Below are 18,271 nucleotides of genomic sequence, written 5' to 3' on the forward strand. Positions count from 1 at the left end.
CCGCTCTCGGTGGAGAGGCCATGACTCTATCACTCGAGCTCGTTCCTCTACTTTGGCAGTGAGGTAGATTGGATAGGGTGGCGGATCAACTCGCGGTCGCTTGGAAGTGTTTGAACTGGTTGCAACGGCTTTACCCTTATTTGCGGTTGGAGTGTAGCGGGTTTTTGGGTGCCATCTTTGCTTGGGCTCGGTCCTGAAAGCACAAAACCAATCATGAGAATGAATAAGAGAAAGAATCAAATAATTCTTGGCTTGTTCGTTTTTTTTGTTTTTCTTTTATTTGTTGATTTATTGATTTTTTTTTTTTTGATTTATTTATTTTATAAGAATTAAATGTGTTGGAGAAGCCAAAGATGCCACAAGACCCCCCCCCCCCAAACTTAAGTTATTTCATTCCCTCAATTCCTAATGCAATGTGTGTGCAAATGTGTGGAGATGTGTGGTTGGGGCATTTGAGCGAACACTTGGTGGGCATGCTGAGAGGACAAATAGAAAATAAGGCTTAGGATCCATGAAATTTTCCCAAATAAAAGCATAGAAACAAGCAATAATTCAACCCCAACATCACCAACCACAACTTCATTACTCCCATTCACAAGCAACTCACCACCCATTTGCACAAAAAAGGAACAAATTGCATAAACACAAAAAAAAAAAATTCAAATAATTCCAAACATACCTTTGATATTGAAGTGGGAGAGAGTAGAAAGGAGGGCCTTGAGGGAGAAGTGGGGAAGAATGGGGAGGAAGCAAGCTGAGAGTGTTAGGAGAGAGAGGGGTGAGGAAAGAGTGTAGAGGGAGAAGAAAAGGGAAGAGCAGGGGGGGAAATAAAATGGGGGTGGTCGGCCTATTAAGGCCGACCCGGACCGCGGTGCGGCCGCGGCATGCATGTCGCGGCTCGCCCGCGAGCCACAACAAGGATGCTGTGGCGCGGGCTGGCCGCGGTATGCATACCGCGGCTCGCCCGCGAGCAGCAGAGAGGCTGCTACCTCGTGCTGCGGCTGCGGCATGCATGCCGCGGCCAAGGCGCGAGCTGGCCCCCTCTTTTTGAATTTTTTTTTTTTTTTTTTTTTTTTTTGCTTTTAATTTTCATTTATATAGCCTAGGCTCTAAGTGATAAACTCTCCTAACCAAGGCACTCTCTAACCTAGAACCTAACACTTTAAAACAAATGCAAAATAGAGAAAATAAAAGAAACAACAAATAAATAAAAATGAAAGGATATAAAATTGGGTTGCCTCCCAAAAGCGCTTGTTTAGAGTCATTAGCTTGACTGTGCTGCTGCTCATTCCGGATTGCTCAATTCGGTGGATGTCTTTTCCTTAGCAAATTCCTCCCCAAGATATGGCTTGAGTCGTTGTCCATTCACCTTAAAAGTACCCTTGGTGTCGTGAGTGACATCAACAGCGCCATGTGGATAAACTTTGGCAACAGTGAATGGCCCAGACCACCTTGAGCGCAACTTGCCTGGAAATAGCTTGAGACGTGAGTTGAATAATAACACTTTTTGCCCCACCTCAAATTTTTTTCGGTGTACATGCTGATCATGCCATTTCTTGGTCTTTTCTTTATATAACTTGGCATTCTCATAGGCTTCCAACCGAAACTCATCCATCTCATTTAACTGTAGCAACCATATCTCACCAACTTGCTTGAGATCAAAATTCAACTTTTTCATTGCCCAATATGCCCAGTGCTCTAGCTCAACAGGTAAGTGACATGCTTTCCCGAAAACAAGGCGATATGGAGACATACCAATTGGTGTTTTGAAGGCTGTTCTGTATGCCCATAATGCATCGTCCAACTTCTTAGCCCAATCTTTACGAGAAGTACTCACTGTAAGCTCAAGGATCTTCTTTATCTCTCTATTCAAAATTTTCACTTGGCCACTTGTTTGGGGGTGGTATTGTTGGAAATGTATGCCCTAAAGACACGTTTTGTTTAATTTATGGTAATGATGTTTCTTTTATTCAGTTTATGGCACATATATTATTTGCATTTAATTGTTGGAAAGGTGTCCATGCTATTAAGTAAGTGATTCATGTGATGGGTCGTTCTTCACAGTTAGGCATGAATCATGGGTACTTAATAAGCAAGAAAATATAACTCTTGATCTTTTGATAGAACTGGGCATTCTATCATGATAAGATCATTGTGCAATAGATCCTAATGGAGGATGGCTTGCCTTAGCCAGTAAACAGTCCGTTTACTCTAATTGTACAAGCGCATTTGGAATGCGTAGAGTGGACCTGTGATAGAAGCTAATGACAAAGTACTAATTATCATGGAGCTAGTCTATCACTGCTACTACGTGGACGAGTACTCTAATACTTGAGTATTAGTTGGTGGTCTAGTGAACCTAGAGCTATATTCTTAGATTCATTGCAGGTGAGGTCTATCAAAGATCAATATCCTTTTGAGTTGGGAGTATGGTTTCTAATTAGCTAAGACAGACTAATACAAGATAGTTTCTGTGATTCACCCCCTTGTGATTGTCCAAGAATAATCGAATAATCCAGGGCCCTGGGAACGTGACTTATGAGTGTGTGCTTCTGGGTAGCTCCCAATGATAAGCAAGTACATTCGAGTAGTCACGGATTATTGGACTAGTGATCTAAGGATGGTAGAAGTCATTTAGAAAGGTGTTAGTACATTATTCCTTTCTAAATGATGGGTGTTACGCAGAGGGGTATTTTCGTCATTACACTAGTAGGTCAAAGACATGGCATATGCAAAATTATTCGTGGGGTCAGTGTTACCATATGGTGATAGTTGGAACACTTAGAATGACAAAATATAGCTACTAGGTAGCAGGGATATTTTGGTCATTTTAGCAGCCGTGAATAATTTGTCTTTTGGTCCCCGGGGTAGCTCGATGTAACTCATGTATTTTTTAATACATTTGGCTTGTTGGATGAATTACATTAAGAGAGAATTATTTTATTTAGAATGGTCCATTGGGCTAAAATAAAATAATAGTTCATTAGGGTCTTAATTAATTAATTGGGCTAACCCAATTAGAAAATTAATTAAAAGATCTTGGCCCATTAGGGTTTGGCCCACTAGGGTTTTAACCCTAGGGTTCTCCCTATATATATCTCTCTTTAGTTGTTTTTTCATCGAAGTCGTTTTTCATTCTTCTTCACCGAAGAGAGGCCACGAGTTCGAGTCATACTCCGGAAGATCGAAAGGGGGCGTTTGAGTTCTGATGCGACGGAGCCGAAGGCTAGCAGGACAGCCGTCGTCTCCTCCACACGAAGAAGCTCCCATCGCTCCATTCCGTCCGGTAATCCGCCGTAAAAGTAAGTCTCCTAGACTCTAACCAATACGAGGATCGTTTTTATTTTAAAACGCTTCCGTTGCATGCTTTTGATCCTCGTTCATGATCCTTCAGGTATGGCGTAGCAACTTTATGCCTTACCCCGTACTTTGCCAAAAGAGCTTCAAAATGCCGGTTACAAAAATGCTTCCCGCCATCACTGATAATGGCCCTAGGAGTTCCAAAACGAGTGAAGATGTTCGTTTTCAGAAAACTTACCACTGCTCGGCCATCGTTAGTTGGTAGTGCTACTGCTTCGACCCACCTAGAGACATAATCCACTGCCACTAGGATGTATAAATTGGAGAATGAGGATGGAAACGGCCCCATAAAGTCAATGCCCCAAACATCAAATAATTCAACCTCAAGAATGCCATGTAAGGGCATCTCGTGCTTCCTGGAGATGTTCCCCATTCTTTGGCATTTATCACATTTTTTTACCAAGGTATAAGCATCCTTAAATAGAGTTGGCCAATAAAACCCAGATTGGAGTACCTTAGCTGCTGTTTTTGTTGCTCCGAAATGTCCACCATAGGGGGAGGCATGGCATTGCTCTAAGATCATCTCCATCTCATCTTCTGGAACACACCTCTGGATTACTTGATCTGCTCCTCTCCGATAAAGGATGGGATCCTCCCAAAAATAGAATTTGAGCTCCGAAAAGAATTTTTTTCTTTGATGGTAATCATAATCAAGAGGTACGATGTTACTTGCAAGGTAATTGACATAGTCGGCATACCATGGTACCTCTGTTTCGTTGCTTGCTCGTTCCACTCTTAGAAGCTGCTCATCTGGAAATTTTTCATTAATATCCCCTGTTTCAGATTGATTTTGTTGCTCCAATCTTGAGAGGTGGTCGGCTACCATATTCTCACATCCTCTCTTATCTCGAATTTCCAAATCAAACTCTTGGAGAAGTAGGACCCAGCGGATTAACCTTGGTTTTGCCTCTTTTTTTGAAAATAAATATTTCAATGCGGCATGATCCGTATAGACAATCACCTTTGAACCAATGAGATATGATCGAAATTTTTCAAAAGCAAAGACCACTGCTAGGAGCTCTTTTTCTGTTGTGGCGTAGTTCATTTGGGCATCATTGAGAGTCCGACTAGCATAGTAAATCACATGTAAGACTTTGTCCCTTCGTTGTCCCAAAACGGTCCCAACTGCATAGTCACTAGCATCACACATTAATTCGAACGGCATGTTCCAATCTGGTGCCACAATAATAGGTGCGGAAATTAACTTTTCCTTTAGAGTGGTGAATGATTTTAGGCACTCCTCAGAAAATTCAAATTTTACGTCTTTCTCCAACAAGTTGCATAAAGGCTTTGTAATCTTGGAGAAATCCTTAATGAATCTTCTATAAAAACCGGCATGTCCCAAAAAACTGCGGATACCCTTGACGGATGTGGGCGGAGGTAGCTTCTCAATCACTTGAATTTTTGCCTTGTCAACTTCAATACCCCTAACTGAAATTCAATGTCCCAATACAATTCCCTCTTGGACCATGAAGTGACATTTCTCCCAATTGAGCACCAAGTTTGTTTCTTCACAACGCTTCAAAACAAGTGTCAAGTTCTTTAAGCATTTGTCATATGAAGAACCAAAGACCGAAAAATCATCCATGAACACTTCAATAAATCTTTCTACCATATCGGAGAAGATTGACATCATACATCGCTGAAAAGTGGCAGGGGCATTGCACAAACCAAACGGCATCCGTCGGTAGGCGAATGTACCATATGGACAAGTGAACGTTGTCTTCTCTTGGTCTTCTGGAGCTATTGAAATTTGATTGTATCCCGAATAGCCATCAAGGAAACAATAGTGGGAATGACCTGCTAAGCGCTCCAACATTTGATCAATGAATGGTAGAGGAAAATGATCCTTTCGCGTTGCATCATTCAACTTACGATAGTCGATGCAAACCCGCCATCCGGTAATAGGTCGAACTGGAATGAGCTCATTATTTTCGTTCTTTTCCACTGTAATACCTCCCTTCTTAGGCACCACTTGAACCGGGCTAACCCAAGCACTATCTGAGATAGAATAGATAATTCCAGCATCTAGTAACTTCAGTACTTCAGCCCTCACCACTTCTTGCAGATGAGGATTTAGTCGTCGTTGATGTTGCACTACCGGCTTGTAAGTGTCTTCCATTAATATCTTGTGCATGCAAAGAGATGGGCTAATACCTTTTATATCAGCTATAGTCCATCCAAGAGCTGACTTATGTTCCCGAAGCACTCGGAGTAACTTTTCCTCTTCTTCTTGGTTAATGGATTTAGCAATGATAACTGGAAGAGTAGAGGACTCACCCAAATAGGCATACCGAAGATGGGATGGCAGCTGCTTTAGCTCCAATTTCGGAGCTTGTTGAATGGAAGGTAAAGGTCGTGGAGGTCCCGTGCCCAATGCCTTGTAATGCTTTCCCTTTTGAATAAGTTCAGATCCTTGCAAATATTTGACACATTCTTCAATCGTAGTCGAGTCGGTATCTTCAACTTGTGAGTGCATCAGACATGCTTCCCAAGGATCTGATGGTTGATTCAAAGCGAATGTGTTTTCTATCTCTTTGTCCAAAATATCAATTCGAAAACAAGAATCTGAAGCAGTAGGAAATTTTAGTGCTTCAAACACATTAAAAGTGATTTGCTCATCATTCAGCCTTAACATGAGTTATCCTTTTTGCACATCAATAAGAGCTCGTCCAGTAGCTAGAAAAGGTCGCCCCAAAATAAGGGGAATATCCCTATCTTCAGCCATATCCAAAATAATGAAATCTGCTGGAAATATAAACTTGTCCACTTTTACCAAGATATCTTCGACAATTCCACGTGGATGTTTCACGGACCGATCCGCTAGCTGCAATGACACCCTTGTAGGTTTTGCTTCACCTAAACCAAGCTTTTGAAAGATAGAGAATGGCATCAAATTAATGCTAGCACCCAAATCACATAAGGACCGTTCAAAATATAAGCTGCCAATGGTGCAAGGGATGGTGAAACTTCCTGGATCTTTCAACTTTGGTGGTAATTTATTCTGTAAAATGGCACTACATTCCTCTGTTAGCATCACGGTTTCATGCTCCTCAAGCTTCCTCTTGTTCAATAGAATCTCCTTCATAAATTTTGCATAGTTGGGCATTTGAGATAGAGCTTCAGCAAATGGGATATTGATATGTAGCTTTTTGAACACCTCCAAAAATTTCTCAAATTGTTTATCCAACTTGTGCTTGCGCAATCTTTGAGGAAATGGAATTGGTGGAACATAAGGCTTGATTGGTGATGAAACCACTTTTTCTTGTTCAGCTATATCTTCGGGCTCTTTATTCTCAGTTGCTATCTCCTTTTCGGCATCAGTTTTCTTTTCCATACTTGGTCTTTTAACATGGATTTCCGGGAGTTGCACTCCACTCCTTGTGGTGATTGCATTTGCTTGCTCCTTAGGATTAACTTTAGTGTTGCTTGGCCATGTGCCCTGTTGCCTCTCAGTAAGAATTTTAGCTAATTGCCCAATTTGAGTCTCTATATTTTTTATGGCTGCATCGGTCCGCTCACTTCGTTCTTAAAGTTTTGAAATTGCTGCTTCCCATCCTCCTTTTTCCTCATGTGGTCTTCCTTGCTTTGGTGGATTTTGAATTCCCTGATTGTTGCCATATGAAAAATTTGGATGGTTTCTCCAGCCGGGATTGTATGTTGGAGAATATGGATTATTTTGTGGACACTGGAAACTTTGTTGACGTGGGAAATTTTGCGCATATGCAGCCTGCTCTGTGAGTGAATGATCCCTAACGGTCAATGGGCATTCGGATGACAGATGGTTTGCCCCACAACTTACACAAACTGGAAGAGATCCTTGCACCATGTTAACTGATGGAGAGTATTTTAAGTTTTCCATCTGTTTTGAAATAGCATCAATCTTGGCCAACATCAATGTATTCATATCCACTTCGTGTACTCTAGCTGCTCTCCTATTTGAACTCCTATCCGGCCACATTACAAATTGCTCACTCATTGTTTCAAAAAGATCATGTAACTCTCCAGCCGATTTGTTTATAATAGAACCACCTGCTGTAGAATCTACCCGCCGAACGGCTGTAAGGAGTTAACCCGGCATAGAAATAGTGATTTTGAGCTGGTAAAGAAAACCCATGATTTGAACACTTCCTTAGAAATTCTTTGTACCGTTCCCATGCCTCATGAAAGTTCTCAATTTCAGCTTGCTGGAAAGTCGAAATTTCATGCTTTAATTTGCTGATCTTGGCTGGTGGAAAATATTTAAGTGTGAACTTGTGAACCAAATCAGCCCATGTAGTGATGCTACCAGGTGATAGCGAATCCAACCACTCCCGAGCTTTGTCTTTCAAAGTATGAGGAAAAAGTCGCATCCTCATTGCTTCTTCGTTGATCCCTTGATACTTAAAGTTGCCACAATACTCTAGAAACCGAGAGAGATGGTAGTGTGGATTTTCATCAATTCTCCCATAGAATGGAATGTTGTTGGAGAACAAATTTATCACATCCGGTCTCAACTGAATGTTATCGTGCCCATATGGAGGATAAACTATGCTTGACCGGTTCTCAACGACTGGAGGCATCATGAAATCTCCCATCAAGATATCTCTCTCATTGATCTCAACAGTACGCTCCACTTGAACAAGCTGATTTTCGTTGTCGTCCATTGTGCTTTGTTGTTGTTCCCTTTTTGCTCTTTGTTCACGACGTCTTTGATGAAAGGTTTGTTTAATCTCCGGATCAAACTCAACAAGATTAAGACGTTTTGAACGCTGCATGCACTATTTTCAATCCTAACACAGCAAAAATTGAAATAATTCAGCGTCAAGAATAAGTAAAGCAACACAAGTATTAAAGTTAATCTTAATTAAAGTAGTAATCAAAATAACCAATCCCCGGCAACGGCGCCAAAAACTTGTTAGACTTTTTCTTTCCCGCAAGTGTACGGAATCGTAACAAGTAATATAATGATGAATCAAGTATCGTTCCCACGAGGATTGGTTTTTGGTCCCTACTTTAACCACTATTAACTTTAATAAGCCACACACAACTCAAAGAATACTCAATGGAAGTTTTATATAAATTAAAACTAACTCACCAAAGAAAAACACAAAATAATTCTTTAGGTTTTAAATATGAAAATCTAATGCGCTAGGGTTCATGAATCCACCGTAGTTCTATATTTGGTTTAATCTCTCAGTGATTGAGTTTTATAATTCTTGCTTTGATCTGAAAATCGATGATCCTAAGTTAATCAAAAGCCTCTCTCGATGGTCAATCGAATCTATGCTCGCATATGAGATTAATTATCTCTAATTAATCTGCAAATATAAAAACATGCATTTATCCACAATGATCATCAAAATAAGATTTCACAAGGCATAACGGTATCTCTACCTATTATCGAACCTTATGTCATTTATTATCAAGTGCTAATCTATATTGAATCTCTCGAAAGCAATATAAATCACAAACACGTTCTAATGGCGGCCAAGCATCAAAACGGAATTAGTGCATAACAAACGATCAACTCAAAAGACAAGAATAAAATAAAACCCAAATACTTTTAATTAAACCATCATTGAACTAGGTTTCATCAATCACCCTAGCCACAAAGTACTTAGCCTAACATAGTTTCAACCAACGAAAAAGTAATAAAAACGGAGTTCATGATGTTGCAAAGAATAAAGAACAGAAAAATAAAACCAAAACCGAAGTTCTTCAAGAAATCTTCTCTTTTTGCCTCAACTTGCCGTCTTCTCCTCCTTCCAAAACTAACTCCTTAATCTCCCAAAAATAAGCCTTTATATAGCCCTCTTTAGGTTATCAAAGTCCTTCACCTTGAAGGAGTCTATTTTCCTTTTATTTGGATTAAAACGGGCTTAAAACGGCCTTGTCACGAAGCTTTGAACCCTACCGCGGTCCTACCGCGGTATGCTTGTTGCTGCAGACCCGTGAGCTCCAGAAAATAATTCCTAAAGCGGTCCTACAGCGGTATGCATACCGCTGTAAGACCGTGAGCTCCAGAAACTAAGTCTTATAGCGGTGCTACAGCGGTATGCATACCGCTATAAGCCCGCTAGCCTTCTTCTTTGGCCTCTTGCTTTATTATCTTCAACTTCTTGTTTTCGATACTCTTTTGCTTCTTTTTAATTCAAAACCCGACCATGCCTCCAAACTTCATTTCACTCCCATCATCCACCAAAAATCACTCTTTTTGCTCCATGTCCGCTTTAACACAGCTCCACATCTACATAACCATATATAGAACCAAATCAAGTAGAAATCATACTCATTGAATGTATAAATGCTAGGTTTATAGACCAAAATAAGTGTATAAAAGACACTTATCAGCAGCCTTAGATCTTATCCTCATTAATGGTGGATCCCATCCACATTAATGAGGGTCCCATCGCCACCATGTTACCACCTGAGAACCTTCACCAGTACCCGATAGCAAATCCCATCACCTGTAAATGCATGGCATATGCATGTATAAGGACATCTCCTCCTTTTATATCAACTAACTCTCTTCAGAGCCAATGTATGTTCTAATCTCTGACCTATTGATACATTGCCTCTCCTTACTCTCTTACTCAATCGACCATCGGAGTGCTTGCATGTGCCACCTGCCCCCCGGATGGACCTGTCGTCGGAGCCCACGCCCCCCCTCTTATGGTCCCCTTTTGGTCGGAAGGAACATCAGGCGCCCACTATGGGGCTCAGTAAAACTTACTTACCCCATAAATTCACTAGAGCCTTTCAAACCAACCTCCCCGTGGCGACACTATGGTGCGAACCAGAAAAGCCCCCACCCAAGAGCCGAATAACCCCGATCATCCCCCGCAATACCTAGTTATCATAGAAGTCCTCCTCCAGACAGTCGAACAGCCCTAGAATCGAGTTGTTGAATTAACCCAAAACCAACAGCTTGACCAACCCAACGAGCGAACCAACTGCGATGCAGAAGGCAGTCGTCACCAACACCACCAGGCTACCCACACCCCTATTCCCTCACCTTTTACACCCTTGTATTCCCTTACCAGGCTAGCCTTGTATCAAACAGGCATTGGCAGACCTCAAGCTTCCTTGGTCTAACCCCGGCCTTGAGTAACCTCGGCCACTATCCCTGAAGATAGCCTTTTATCAAGCAGGCATTGGCAGACCTCGAGCTTCCTCTATCTAACCCCAGCCTCAAGTAACCTCAGCCACTCTCCCTAAAGATAGCCTTGTATCAAACAGGTATTGACAGACCTTGAGCTTTCTCAGTTTAGGCCCGACCTCGAGTAACCTTGGCCACTCCCCAAAGTTAACCTTGTATCAAATAGGCACAGCATAAACAGATCTTGGGTCACCTTGGACTCACTCGACCAGCTAAATATAAGGTACCCAAGAATTTTTCATTTTATTACTCGTAACTCATTCAATATAAGTATAAGCAGGACCTCAAGCACAGCCCTGTCATTGTTCTAGGGTTTCAAGTCCTCCACAACCCCATCCACTCATGCCTTGTACAAGACAAGCATGCCGGACCTCGAGTCTGTCTCAATCCAACTCCAAAGTCGTACCGGACCTCGAGCCAGCCTTAGTCCTCCGTTGGCAGTGCTCTAAACCTAGGTCGATGTGGTCCATCACAACACCTCAAGCCCGCCTCGGTCCTCCGTTTGCAGTGCTCCGGACCTAGGTCGACGGGGTCCATCAGAGGACCTCGAGCCTAGCTTGGTCCCCCATTTGCAGTGCTCTAGACTTAGGTCAACGCGATTTGTCACATGACCTCGAGCCCTCATCAATCCCCCTATTACAGTGCTCCGAACCTAGGTCGACGCGGTCCGTCAGAGGACCTCAAGCTCGGCTCGCTCCTTCCTTTGCAGTGCTCCCGACCTAGGTCGACGTGGTCCATCACAGGACCTCGAGCCAGTGCTTCGAACCTAGGTCAGCGCGGTCCATCATAGGACCAAGAGCCCGCCTCGATCCCCCATTTGTAGTGCTCCGGACCTAGGCCAACACCGTCTGTCATAGGACCTTGAGTCCGCCTTGGTCCCTCATTTGCAGTGCTTCGAACCTAGGTCAACCCGATCTGTCAAAGGACCTCAAGTCCGACTCGATCCCCCCTCTGCAGTGCTCCAGACCTAGGTCGACGCGGTCCATCACAAGACCTAAAGCCAGTGCTTTGGACTTAGGTCGACCCGGTCCATCAGAGGACCTCGAGCCCAGCTCAATCCCCCATCTGCAGTGCTCCGGACCTAGGTCGACACGGTCCATCACAGGACTTAGAGCCAGCGCTTCGGACCTAGGTCGACATGGTCAGTCACAAGACCTCGAGCTCACCTCGGTCCCCTCTTTGCAGTGCTTTGGACCTAGGTCGACATGGACCATCATAGAACCTCGAGCCAATGCTTCAGACCTAGGTCGACCTGGTCCCTCAGAGGACCTTAAGGCTGGCTCGGTCCCCCCTCTACAGTGCTCCGAACCTAGGTCGACGCGGTCCATAACAAGAGCTAGAGCCAATGCTTCAGACCTAGGTCAACGCGGTCTGTCACAGGACCTCGAGCCCACCTCGGTCCCCCCATTGCAATGCTCTGACCTAGGTCGACGCGATCCGTCAGAGGACTTCAAGCACAGCTCGATCCCCTATTTGCAATGCTTCGGACCTAGGTCTACGCGGTCCATCACAGGACCTCGGTCCACCCTTTGTAGTGCTCCGGACCTAGGTCAATGCGATCCGTCACAGGACCTCGAGCCCGCCTCGGTCCCCTCTTTCCCTTTTGCAGTGCTCTGAACCTAGGTTGACGCAGTTCGTCATAGAATCTTGATCCCCCTTTTGTAGTACTCTGGACCTAGGTCGACGCCGTTCGTCACAGGACCTCGAGCCCGCCTCGGTCCTCCATTTCCAGTGCTCGGGATCCAGACCAACGCGATCAGTAGCAGGACTTCAAGTTACCTCGGTCCTCCAATAGCCGTGCTCCATACCGATGCGGACCTCGGGCATAGCCTCGTCACTGTTCTAGGGCCTCAAGGCTTCCTTGGCCCTATCGAGCCACGCCATGTATTAGATAAGCGTACAGGACCTTGAGCCCACCTTGGTCCAACTTCCGCTCTCAAGTTGTACCTTGTATCAGACAGACACGCCAGACATCGAGTCTACCTCAGTCCGACTCCAAAATCGTGCTTTGCATTAGACAGGCACGTCAGACCTCGAGTCTACTTAGGCTTGACTCCAAAGTCGTGCCTCGAATCAAACATCTAACTCTCCAAAATTGGCGTATGCAGCAAAAATCACCCAGACCTTCTTTTTCTAACTCGAATGCTCGTTACTCGAGCATCCAACCTAAGGGGTTGTGGACTGTTCGGGCCCAATCTTGACCCTCTTCGTAGGCCAAATTTTGGCCCTCTTCTTAGGCCCAATCTTGGTCCTCTCTCTGGACCAAGCCTTGGCCCAACGCCAACTTGCCACGGCATCATTGCAACTCCCACTGGATATCCACGCGACAGCCTTAGATCATGTCCTTATTAATGGCAGATCACATCCACATTAATGAGGGTCTCGTCGCCACCATGCTACTACCTGGGAACCTCCACCGGCGCCATATAGCCAGTCTCATCACTTGCAAACGCACGACGCATGCATGCAGAATGACATCTCCTCCTTCTATATCAACCATCTCTCTTCAAAGTCAAGGTATGTTTTGATCCCTGATCTACTGATACACTACATCTCCTTACTTTCTTACTCACTCGACCGTTGGAGTGCTTGCAGGTACCAGTCGCCTCCCGGATGGACTCATCGTCGGAGCCTGTGCCCCGCCTCTGATTGTCCCCTTTTGGTCGGGAAGGAACAATAGTAATTATTTATTTAATTAATATTTTACATATTATTTAATAGATAATTCTTTTATTTTTAAAGTACACATATTTCTTTTAAGTAAAATAAGAGACCTGCTTTTTATGAAAAGTATAAAAACTTTTAATGAGACTTACAATTATTAATAAACAGACTGTAACTTTTATAAATATTGGCTTTCTTTATAATTAAATCACTTTTTAATATCTTATTATTCTTTTTAGTTATTTTTTAATTTATATTATAATAATAAAATATTAACCATAGACTTATCACTTGTTTTAGCGTTAATAAACATAATACTACACTCAATTGTTAAATATTACTTTATTAACATTACTTTCATAATACAACAATACCTGACAGACTCATATACTCTCGATGTACGGTTAGATTTAGGTTTTTTTTTCCTTTTTTTCTTGTGATAAATGAAAGTCAAAATTTGATCCCATTTCCATTAGCGCTTAAATTGCGTTATAATTTAATGTAATTTGAGTTATTTGCATAGAAATTGTTTATAAATTAAAAATTACTTTAGAGGACTTGGGTGATAAGGTTCACATATCCAAATTGTGCCTATACCCTATAGCCTACACGCGCCTCACCTTTGTATTCGAACTTAAACACCAAAGTCTAGCCTCCAGTTTTGAGGCCTAAGACCAACTCCACTCTAGGGCCCAGCCCACCTTTGTTTTCAAACTTGAACACCAAAGTCTAGCCTCAAATTTTGAGGCCCAAGACCAACTCCACTCTAGGCCCAGCCTCAATCGAGAGAGTTGGCCTTGCCTCTTTACTAAAAGACTCCATCTTCATTGGTATCCCTTAGTTCTTGCGATTAGGATAATTCATTAACTTCAGTTTCTTAGATGTGAAGGGTAAATGGTTGAAGGTTGTTGTGTAGTCTTGGTTAATGTTCACCCTAACTCAAATTCTCGAAGAAAAGGATCACTACACATTGAAGAACAACCCAACTAATGAGGTTTAGGACTTTGTTTAGGATTACACAAAAAGTATTGAATGGTTAAAGTTACTTGGTTTATTTATAGGAGTTCCTATGTTACTATATAGGTGATAGAACTGAAATACTTAAAATTATTATCTATGAGATTCTCAAACTATATGATGTATTTGGACAAAAATGTCGTTGCATTATATGAATTGAGATTTCTTATATTTTTCTATTGGCATCTCAGAGTCCATTTCTCGTCGTAGATTTATAAACTGGGCCATTAATCTAATGCATTAGTTTTTTTATTTGGAAAATTAAGCCAAGGTACTATAGTATTATACTGAGAATTATTTTTTATTAAATGTTAAATAATACTATTTTATTTTATTATTATCTCATCAAAACTTAATATTTGTAGCCAAACAATGATTATAACTAGCACTCTTCTTTAAAAGCTTTACAAGTTCTCGGGATTTACTCATCATGGTATCTAAAATTCTAGGATGGCCCCACTTTACAAATTTTAGTGTATATATGTATGTAACATTTAATTTTAACTTTGACTATTTCAATATTTAAAGACAATACAATACAATAAAATCCCACCAACTCTTCTTAGTTTTCACTTTTAACATATTCTTATTAGTTTTGCACCCATATTCAATTATCAATAGTACTCTTCAAGTATGGTAGCATTTTCCATGAAATTGACACTTCTTTGGAAGATTGTGAGAGAGCTTGCCGTCTAGTGTGGGATGGGAAAGAGAAGTAAGAGATGATGACTAATGAGCGAGGCTGAGCCCCTACCCCATGGACGAAGAAGAGTCAGAAGTCTTCGCAAGTTGGAGGGGCGGGTGGACGAGGAAGCAGCTGTGTGGGAAACTCGAAACTCCTCCTGCCCCACTGGATTGGGACGAAGTCTTCGAGGTCAATTCACTGCCGTGCTTGAGCTGCAAATTCCTTCATTATTTCAAACATGCATATTTAGCGATTCTTGTATTGTAATTCCCATCCTCTTTTGCCCAATTAAATTGCTGTGAAAAGTGGGCATTTAGCGATTCAGATCGATGGCGGCTGTTTCTTTCTTTCCGTTTGTGGCCTTTTATTTCCTGTCTCATCCCGCCGTTTCTGCTGATGATAAGAGCAACAATGATATCAAGATTACCTGTCCCACGTCGTTTCGCTGCGGAAATTCCGGACCACCGTTTTATTTTCCATTCTCCAATATCTCCAATCCCCAGTGCGGACTGTGCACTGTGTTTTGCTCTGAACATGGTGAATCATTTATCAATTTTGGAAGCGAAGAAGAATTTCAGATAACTGAAATCTCATCCACGGCCAGCAGCGGTAAAGGCAGTGTTAAAGTCGTCGGTGGCCCAGAGTTCACAGATCGTTTACATCCCGGCGATTGCAGTGGCTTAAGGAATTTCAGCTTACCCAATCCTCTTTCTATTTCCTTCACTATCCCTCACAATCTCACGCTCTTCAAGTGCATGAAAAGCTCTCTACCTATCCCTCCCGCACGTGATGAGTATTTCAACTACACAGGCTGTCATGATTTCGATTTGTACTACAAGAAGCATCCACTAGATGATCATCACAACGTTTCTGCTTCTGCCGATTCTTTTCATGGCTGCGACACCATTCTTTTGCCTTTGACTTCGACGCCATATAAAACTAAAACTGAACCTGGTGAGGACGACGACGATCTATTAAAACTATTGAATGGTACCTTTTATATCGAATTGCAAGCGTCCGAGGAGTGTCTCAAATGTCACGTGAGAGGAGGCCAATGCCTGACCATCAACCAAAGATTTCACTGCACAGCAAGAAAAAACGGTACTTCTAAACTGTTACTTCTCTATCTTCAGCAGTATCATTGTGCTTCTTTCTCCCAAAAAGCTTGAGCCTAATAATTCGTTTAACCTGCTGCTGTTTAGTGCAGGGCCAAACCTCAAACTGATCCTTCCCTTAGGTAAAGAAAACCTTCTAAACTAACTTCTCTATTTGTTCTTTTATTGTTCTGTTTCTGCCCTGCCTCTTTCTTGTCGCTGATGACCACCACATGAATTTTAAATTTTGTTGTAAATTAAAACAAACAATTAAACCCATTCTGTTTACGTTTTGAGATCAATGAGAATAAAAAATAAAAAAAATCAAAACCAGCAAGCTACAAACCCTGACTTTAGTTTTCCATTTCATTTCCGTGATTTTTTTAAACAAGATCAGGAAATGTCATTTAAAGTTGTCAACCAACATGCTAGGTTATTTATTTGCTTTAAATGAAAACAAGAATTGGACAAAAACAAAACATATAAAAACTAGAAATAATGTGTTATATATGTGTTTTGATATTTATTATTATATGATAGGTATAATGTGTTTAGATGTCAAATATTCTTATACTCATTTAAAGTTATTGCAACCATTTGGCTATGTTGCAAGAAGCAAAAGGATTTTTTTTACATGAAAAATAATTATAAATAATTATTTGTCTTGAAGTGTTGGTCACGGCCATATAGCCACTCTTGAGGACAAGCAAAAGGAATTTTGCTTTGAAAGTAATTTTTATGAAACTAATTAACCAACATGATTGACCTTCTTGAGTCAATTTAAATATTACTTTTATGCATTGGTATAAGTGGATATATGTTTTACTCAAATATTACCTATATAAATTTGAAATTTTATATATTTGATACTTTTTGCTTATTATTTCATCTTGAACGCTTGATTACAGGAACTATTGCATTAGTAGCCATGATATTCTTGTTCTACTATATTGAATGGAAACACTTGTCAAAAAAAATTCTTTGTTTGGCAAATCTTGGAAAAATAGATGATCAAAATGTTGAGGCATTTCTAAAGAGTTTTGGTTCTCTTGTCTCTAAAAGATATAGCTACTTGGAGATTAAGAAAATCACCAACTCTTTCGAAAATAAACTCGGTGAAGGAGGCTTTGGTGGTGTTTATAAAGGAAAGTTACATGATGGGCAGTTCGTGGCAGTGAAACTTTTGAAAGAATCAAAGGGTGATGGAGAACAATTTATTAATGAGGTTGCAAGTATAAGTCGGACATCTCATGTTAATATTGTAAGTCTGTTGGGTTTCTGTTATGAGAATGGGAAAAGGGCTCTAATTTTTGAGTTCATGGCTAATGGATCTCTCGACAAATTTATATATGATAGAAATATGCCAAAAGAACATGACTTGGGTTTGGAACAATTATATAAGATTGTAGTTGGGGTTGCTAAAGGGTTAGAGTACCTCCATTTGGGTTGTAAGACAAGGATTTTGCACTTTGATATAAAGCCTCACAACATTCTTCTAGACGAAAATTTTTGTCCCAAAATATCTGATTTCGGACTTGCTAAACAATGTCTTCATAAGCAAAGTATCATATCATTGTTTGGAACAAGAGGGACGATTGGATATATTGCCCCTGAACTAGTTTTAAGAAACTACGGAGGGGTCTCTTATAAAGTAGATGTTTATAGTTATGGGATGATGATTTTGGACATGATTGTGGGAAGAAAAAATTGGAATGATTCAGCTGTTGATTGTAGTAGTGATATGTATTTTTCAGATTGGATATACAAACATCTTGAAAAGGAACAAGAAATTGGGTATCATTGTATTACAAGCGAAGAAGAAGATGAAAAAGCAAGAAAGATGATAATAGTTGGCTTGTGGTGCATACAAACTGATCCCTTAAACCGTCCATCAATGACTAAAGTGTTGGAAATGTTAGAAGGAAATCTACATTCATTACATGTCCCACCCAAACCTATCTTATTTTCTATTAATGGACCGGTAATTACACATTGTTTAACCTCGGAAGACATCACATTATGTTCATCTAATGTGAGTTAAGGATGTAGAATTCTTTGAAAAGAAAGGTATAAAAATGTTCATTTATGTAAGTTTTAGAAGTTTTTATTGATTATTGGATTAGTAACGAAAATCTCAATTATTGATTCAACCCACTATCCCATGCATAATCCCTTATGTTTTCAATGGTCAAAGATCTTGCGTTGAATATAATACATAAAGTGAATTTTAATTACTTAGTATATATATATATATATATATAAAACATATTGATATGCCTATATATAATAACCTAGGGAGGTGGAAGGTGG

General features: G+C 41.0%; 3 protein-coding genes and 1 non-coding gene across 5 annotated transcripts in view; 3 read left to right on the forward strand and 1 right to left on the reverse strand.

Moving 5' to 3' along the window:
• Positions 1-6,001: 6,001 nt before the first annotated feature.
• LOC127805537 (uncharacterized) lies at positions 6,002-8,117 on the reverse strand. The gene is made up of 3 exons (XM_052342295.1): positions 7,393-8,117; positions 7,163-7,307; positions 6,002-6,802 (listed from the first exon to the last, which is right to left on the reverse strand). Exons 1-3 carry the CDS (start codon positions 8,115-8,117, stop codon positions 6,002-6,004), a joined length of 1,671 nt encoding a protein of 556 aa, XP_052198255.1.
• LOC127807046 (small nucleolar RNA R71) lies at positions 7,471-7,577 on the forward strand. Its single transcript, XR_008024584.1, has one exon. It is a non-coding gene; the product is annotated as a small nucleolar RNA R71 (small nucleolar RNA).
• A 6,708-nt stretch (positions 8,118-14,825) lies between the features above and the next one.
• The window catches only part of LOC127805956 (LEAF RUST 10 DISEASE-RESISTANCE LOCUS RECEPTOR-LIKE PROTEIN KINASE-like 2.1), a 114,136-nt gene continuing 110,690 nt past the window's right edge, over positions 14,826-18,271 (forward strand). For both annotated transcript variants that reach the window (XM_052342815.1, XM_052342814.1), the window contains exons 1-2: positions 14,826-15,968; positions 16,075-16,104. In XM_052342815.1, coding sequence (XP_052198775.1) covers positions 15,197-15,968; positions 16,075-16,104 — 802 coding nt within the window. In that variant the 5' untranslated portion in view covers positions 14,826-15,196. The remainder of the gene's footprint in view (positions 15,969-16,074; positions 16,105-18,271) is intronic.
• Positions 15,994-18,111, forward strand: LOC127805959 (LEAF RUST 10 DISEASE-RESISTANCE LOCUS RECEPTOR-LIKE PROTEIN KINASE-like 2.5). Its single transcript, XM_052342820.1, has one exon. The coding sequence runs from the start codon at positions 16,779-16,781 to the stop codon at positions 18,000-18,002; it is 1,224 nt and encodes a 407-aa protein (XP_052198780.1). The 5' UTR covers positions 15,994-16,778; the 3' UTR covers positions 18,003-18,111.

This window comes from Diospyros lotus, chromosome 7, assembly GCF_014633365.1.
Source record: "Diospyros lotus cultivar Yz01 chromosome 7, ASM1463336v1, whole genome shotgun sequence".
NCBI lineage: Eukaryota > Viridiplantae > Streptophyta > Magnoliopsida > Ericales > Ebenaceae > Diospyros > Diospyros lotus.

Coding starts and splice junctions, on each gene's coding strand:
- LOC127805959 (XM_052342820.1), top strand. CDS start 16,779: ATGTTTTACTCAAATATTACCTATATAAATTTGAAATTTTATATATTT.
- LOC127805537 (XM_052342295.1), bottom strand. CDS start 8,117: ATGCAGCGTTCAAAACGTCTTAATCTTGTTGAGTTTGATCCGGAGATT. Junction 7,308..7,392: donor GCGGGTAGATTCTACAGCAG/GTGGTTCTATTA, acceptor GTGGCCGGATAG/GAGTTCAAATAGGAGAGCAG. Junction 6,803..7,162: donor AAGGATCTCTTCCAGTTTGT/GTAAGTTGTGGG, acceptor GAGAGGCAACAG/GGCACATGGCCAAGCAACAC.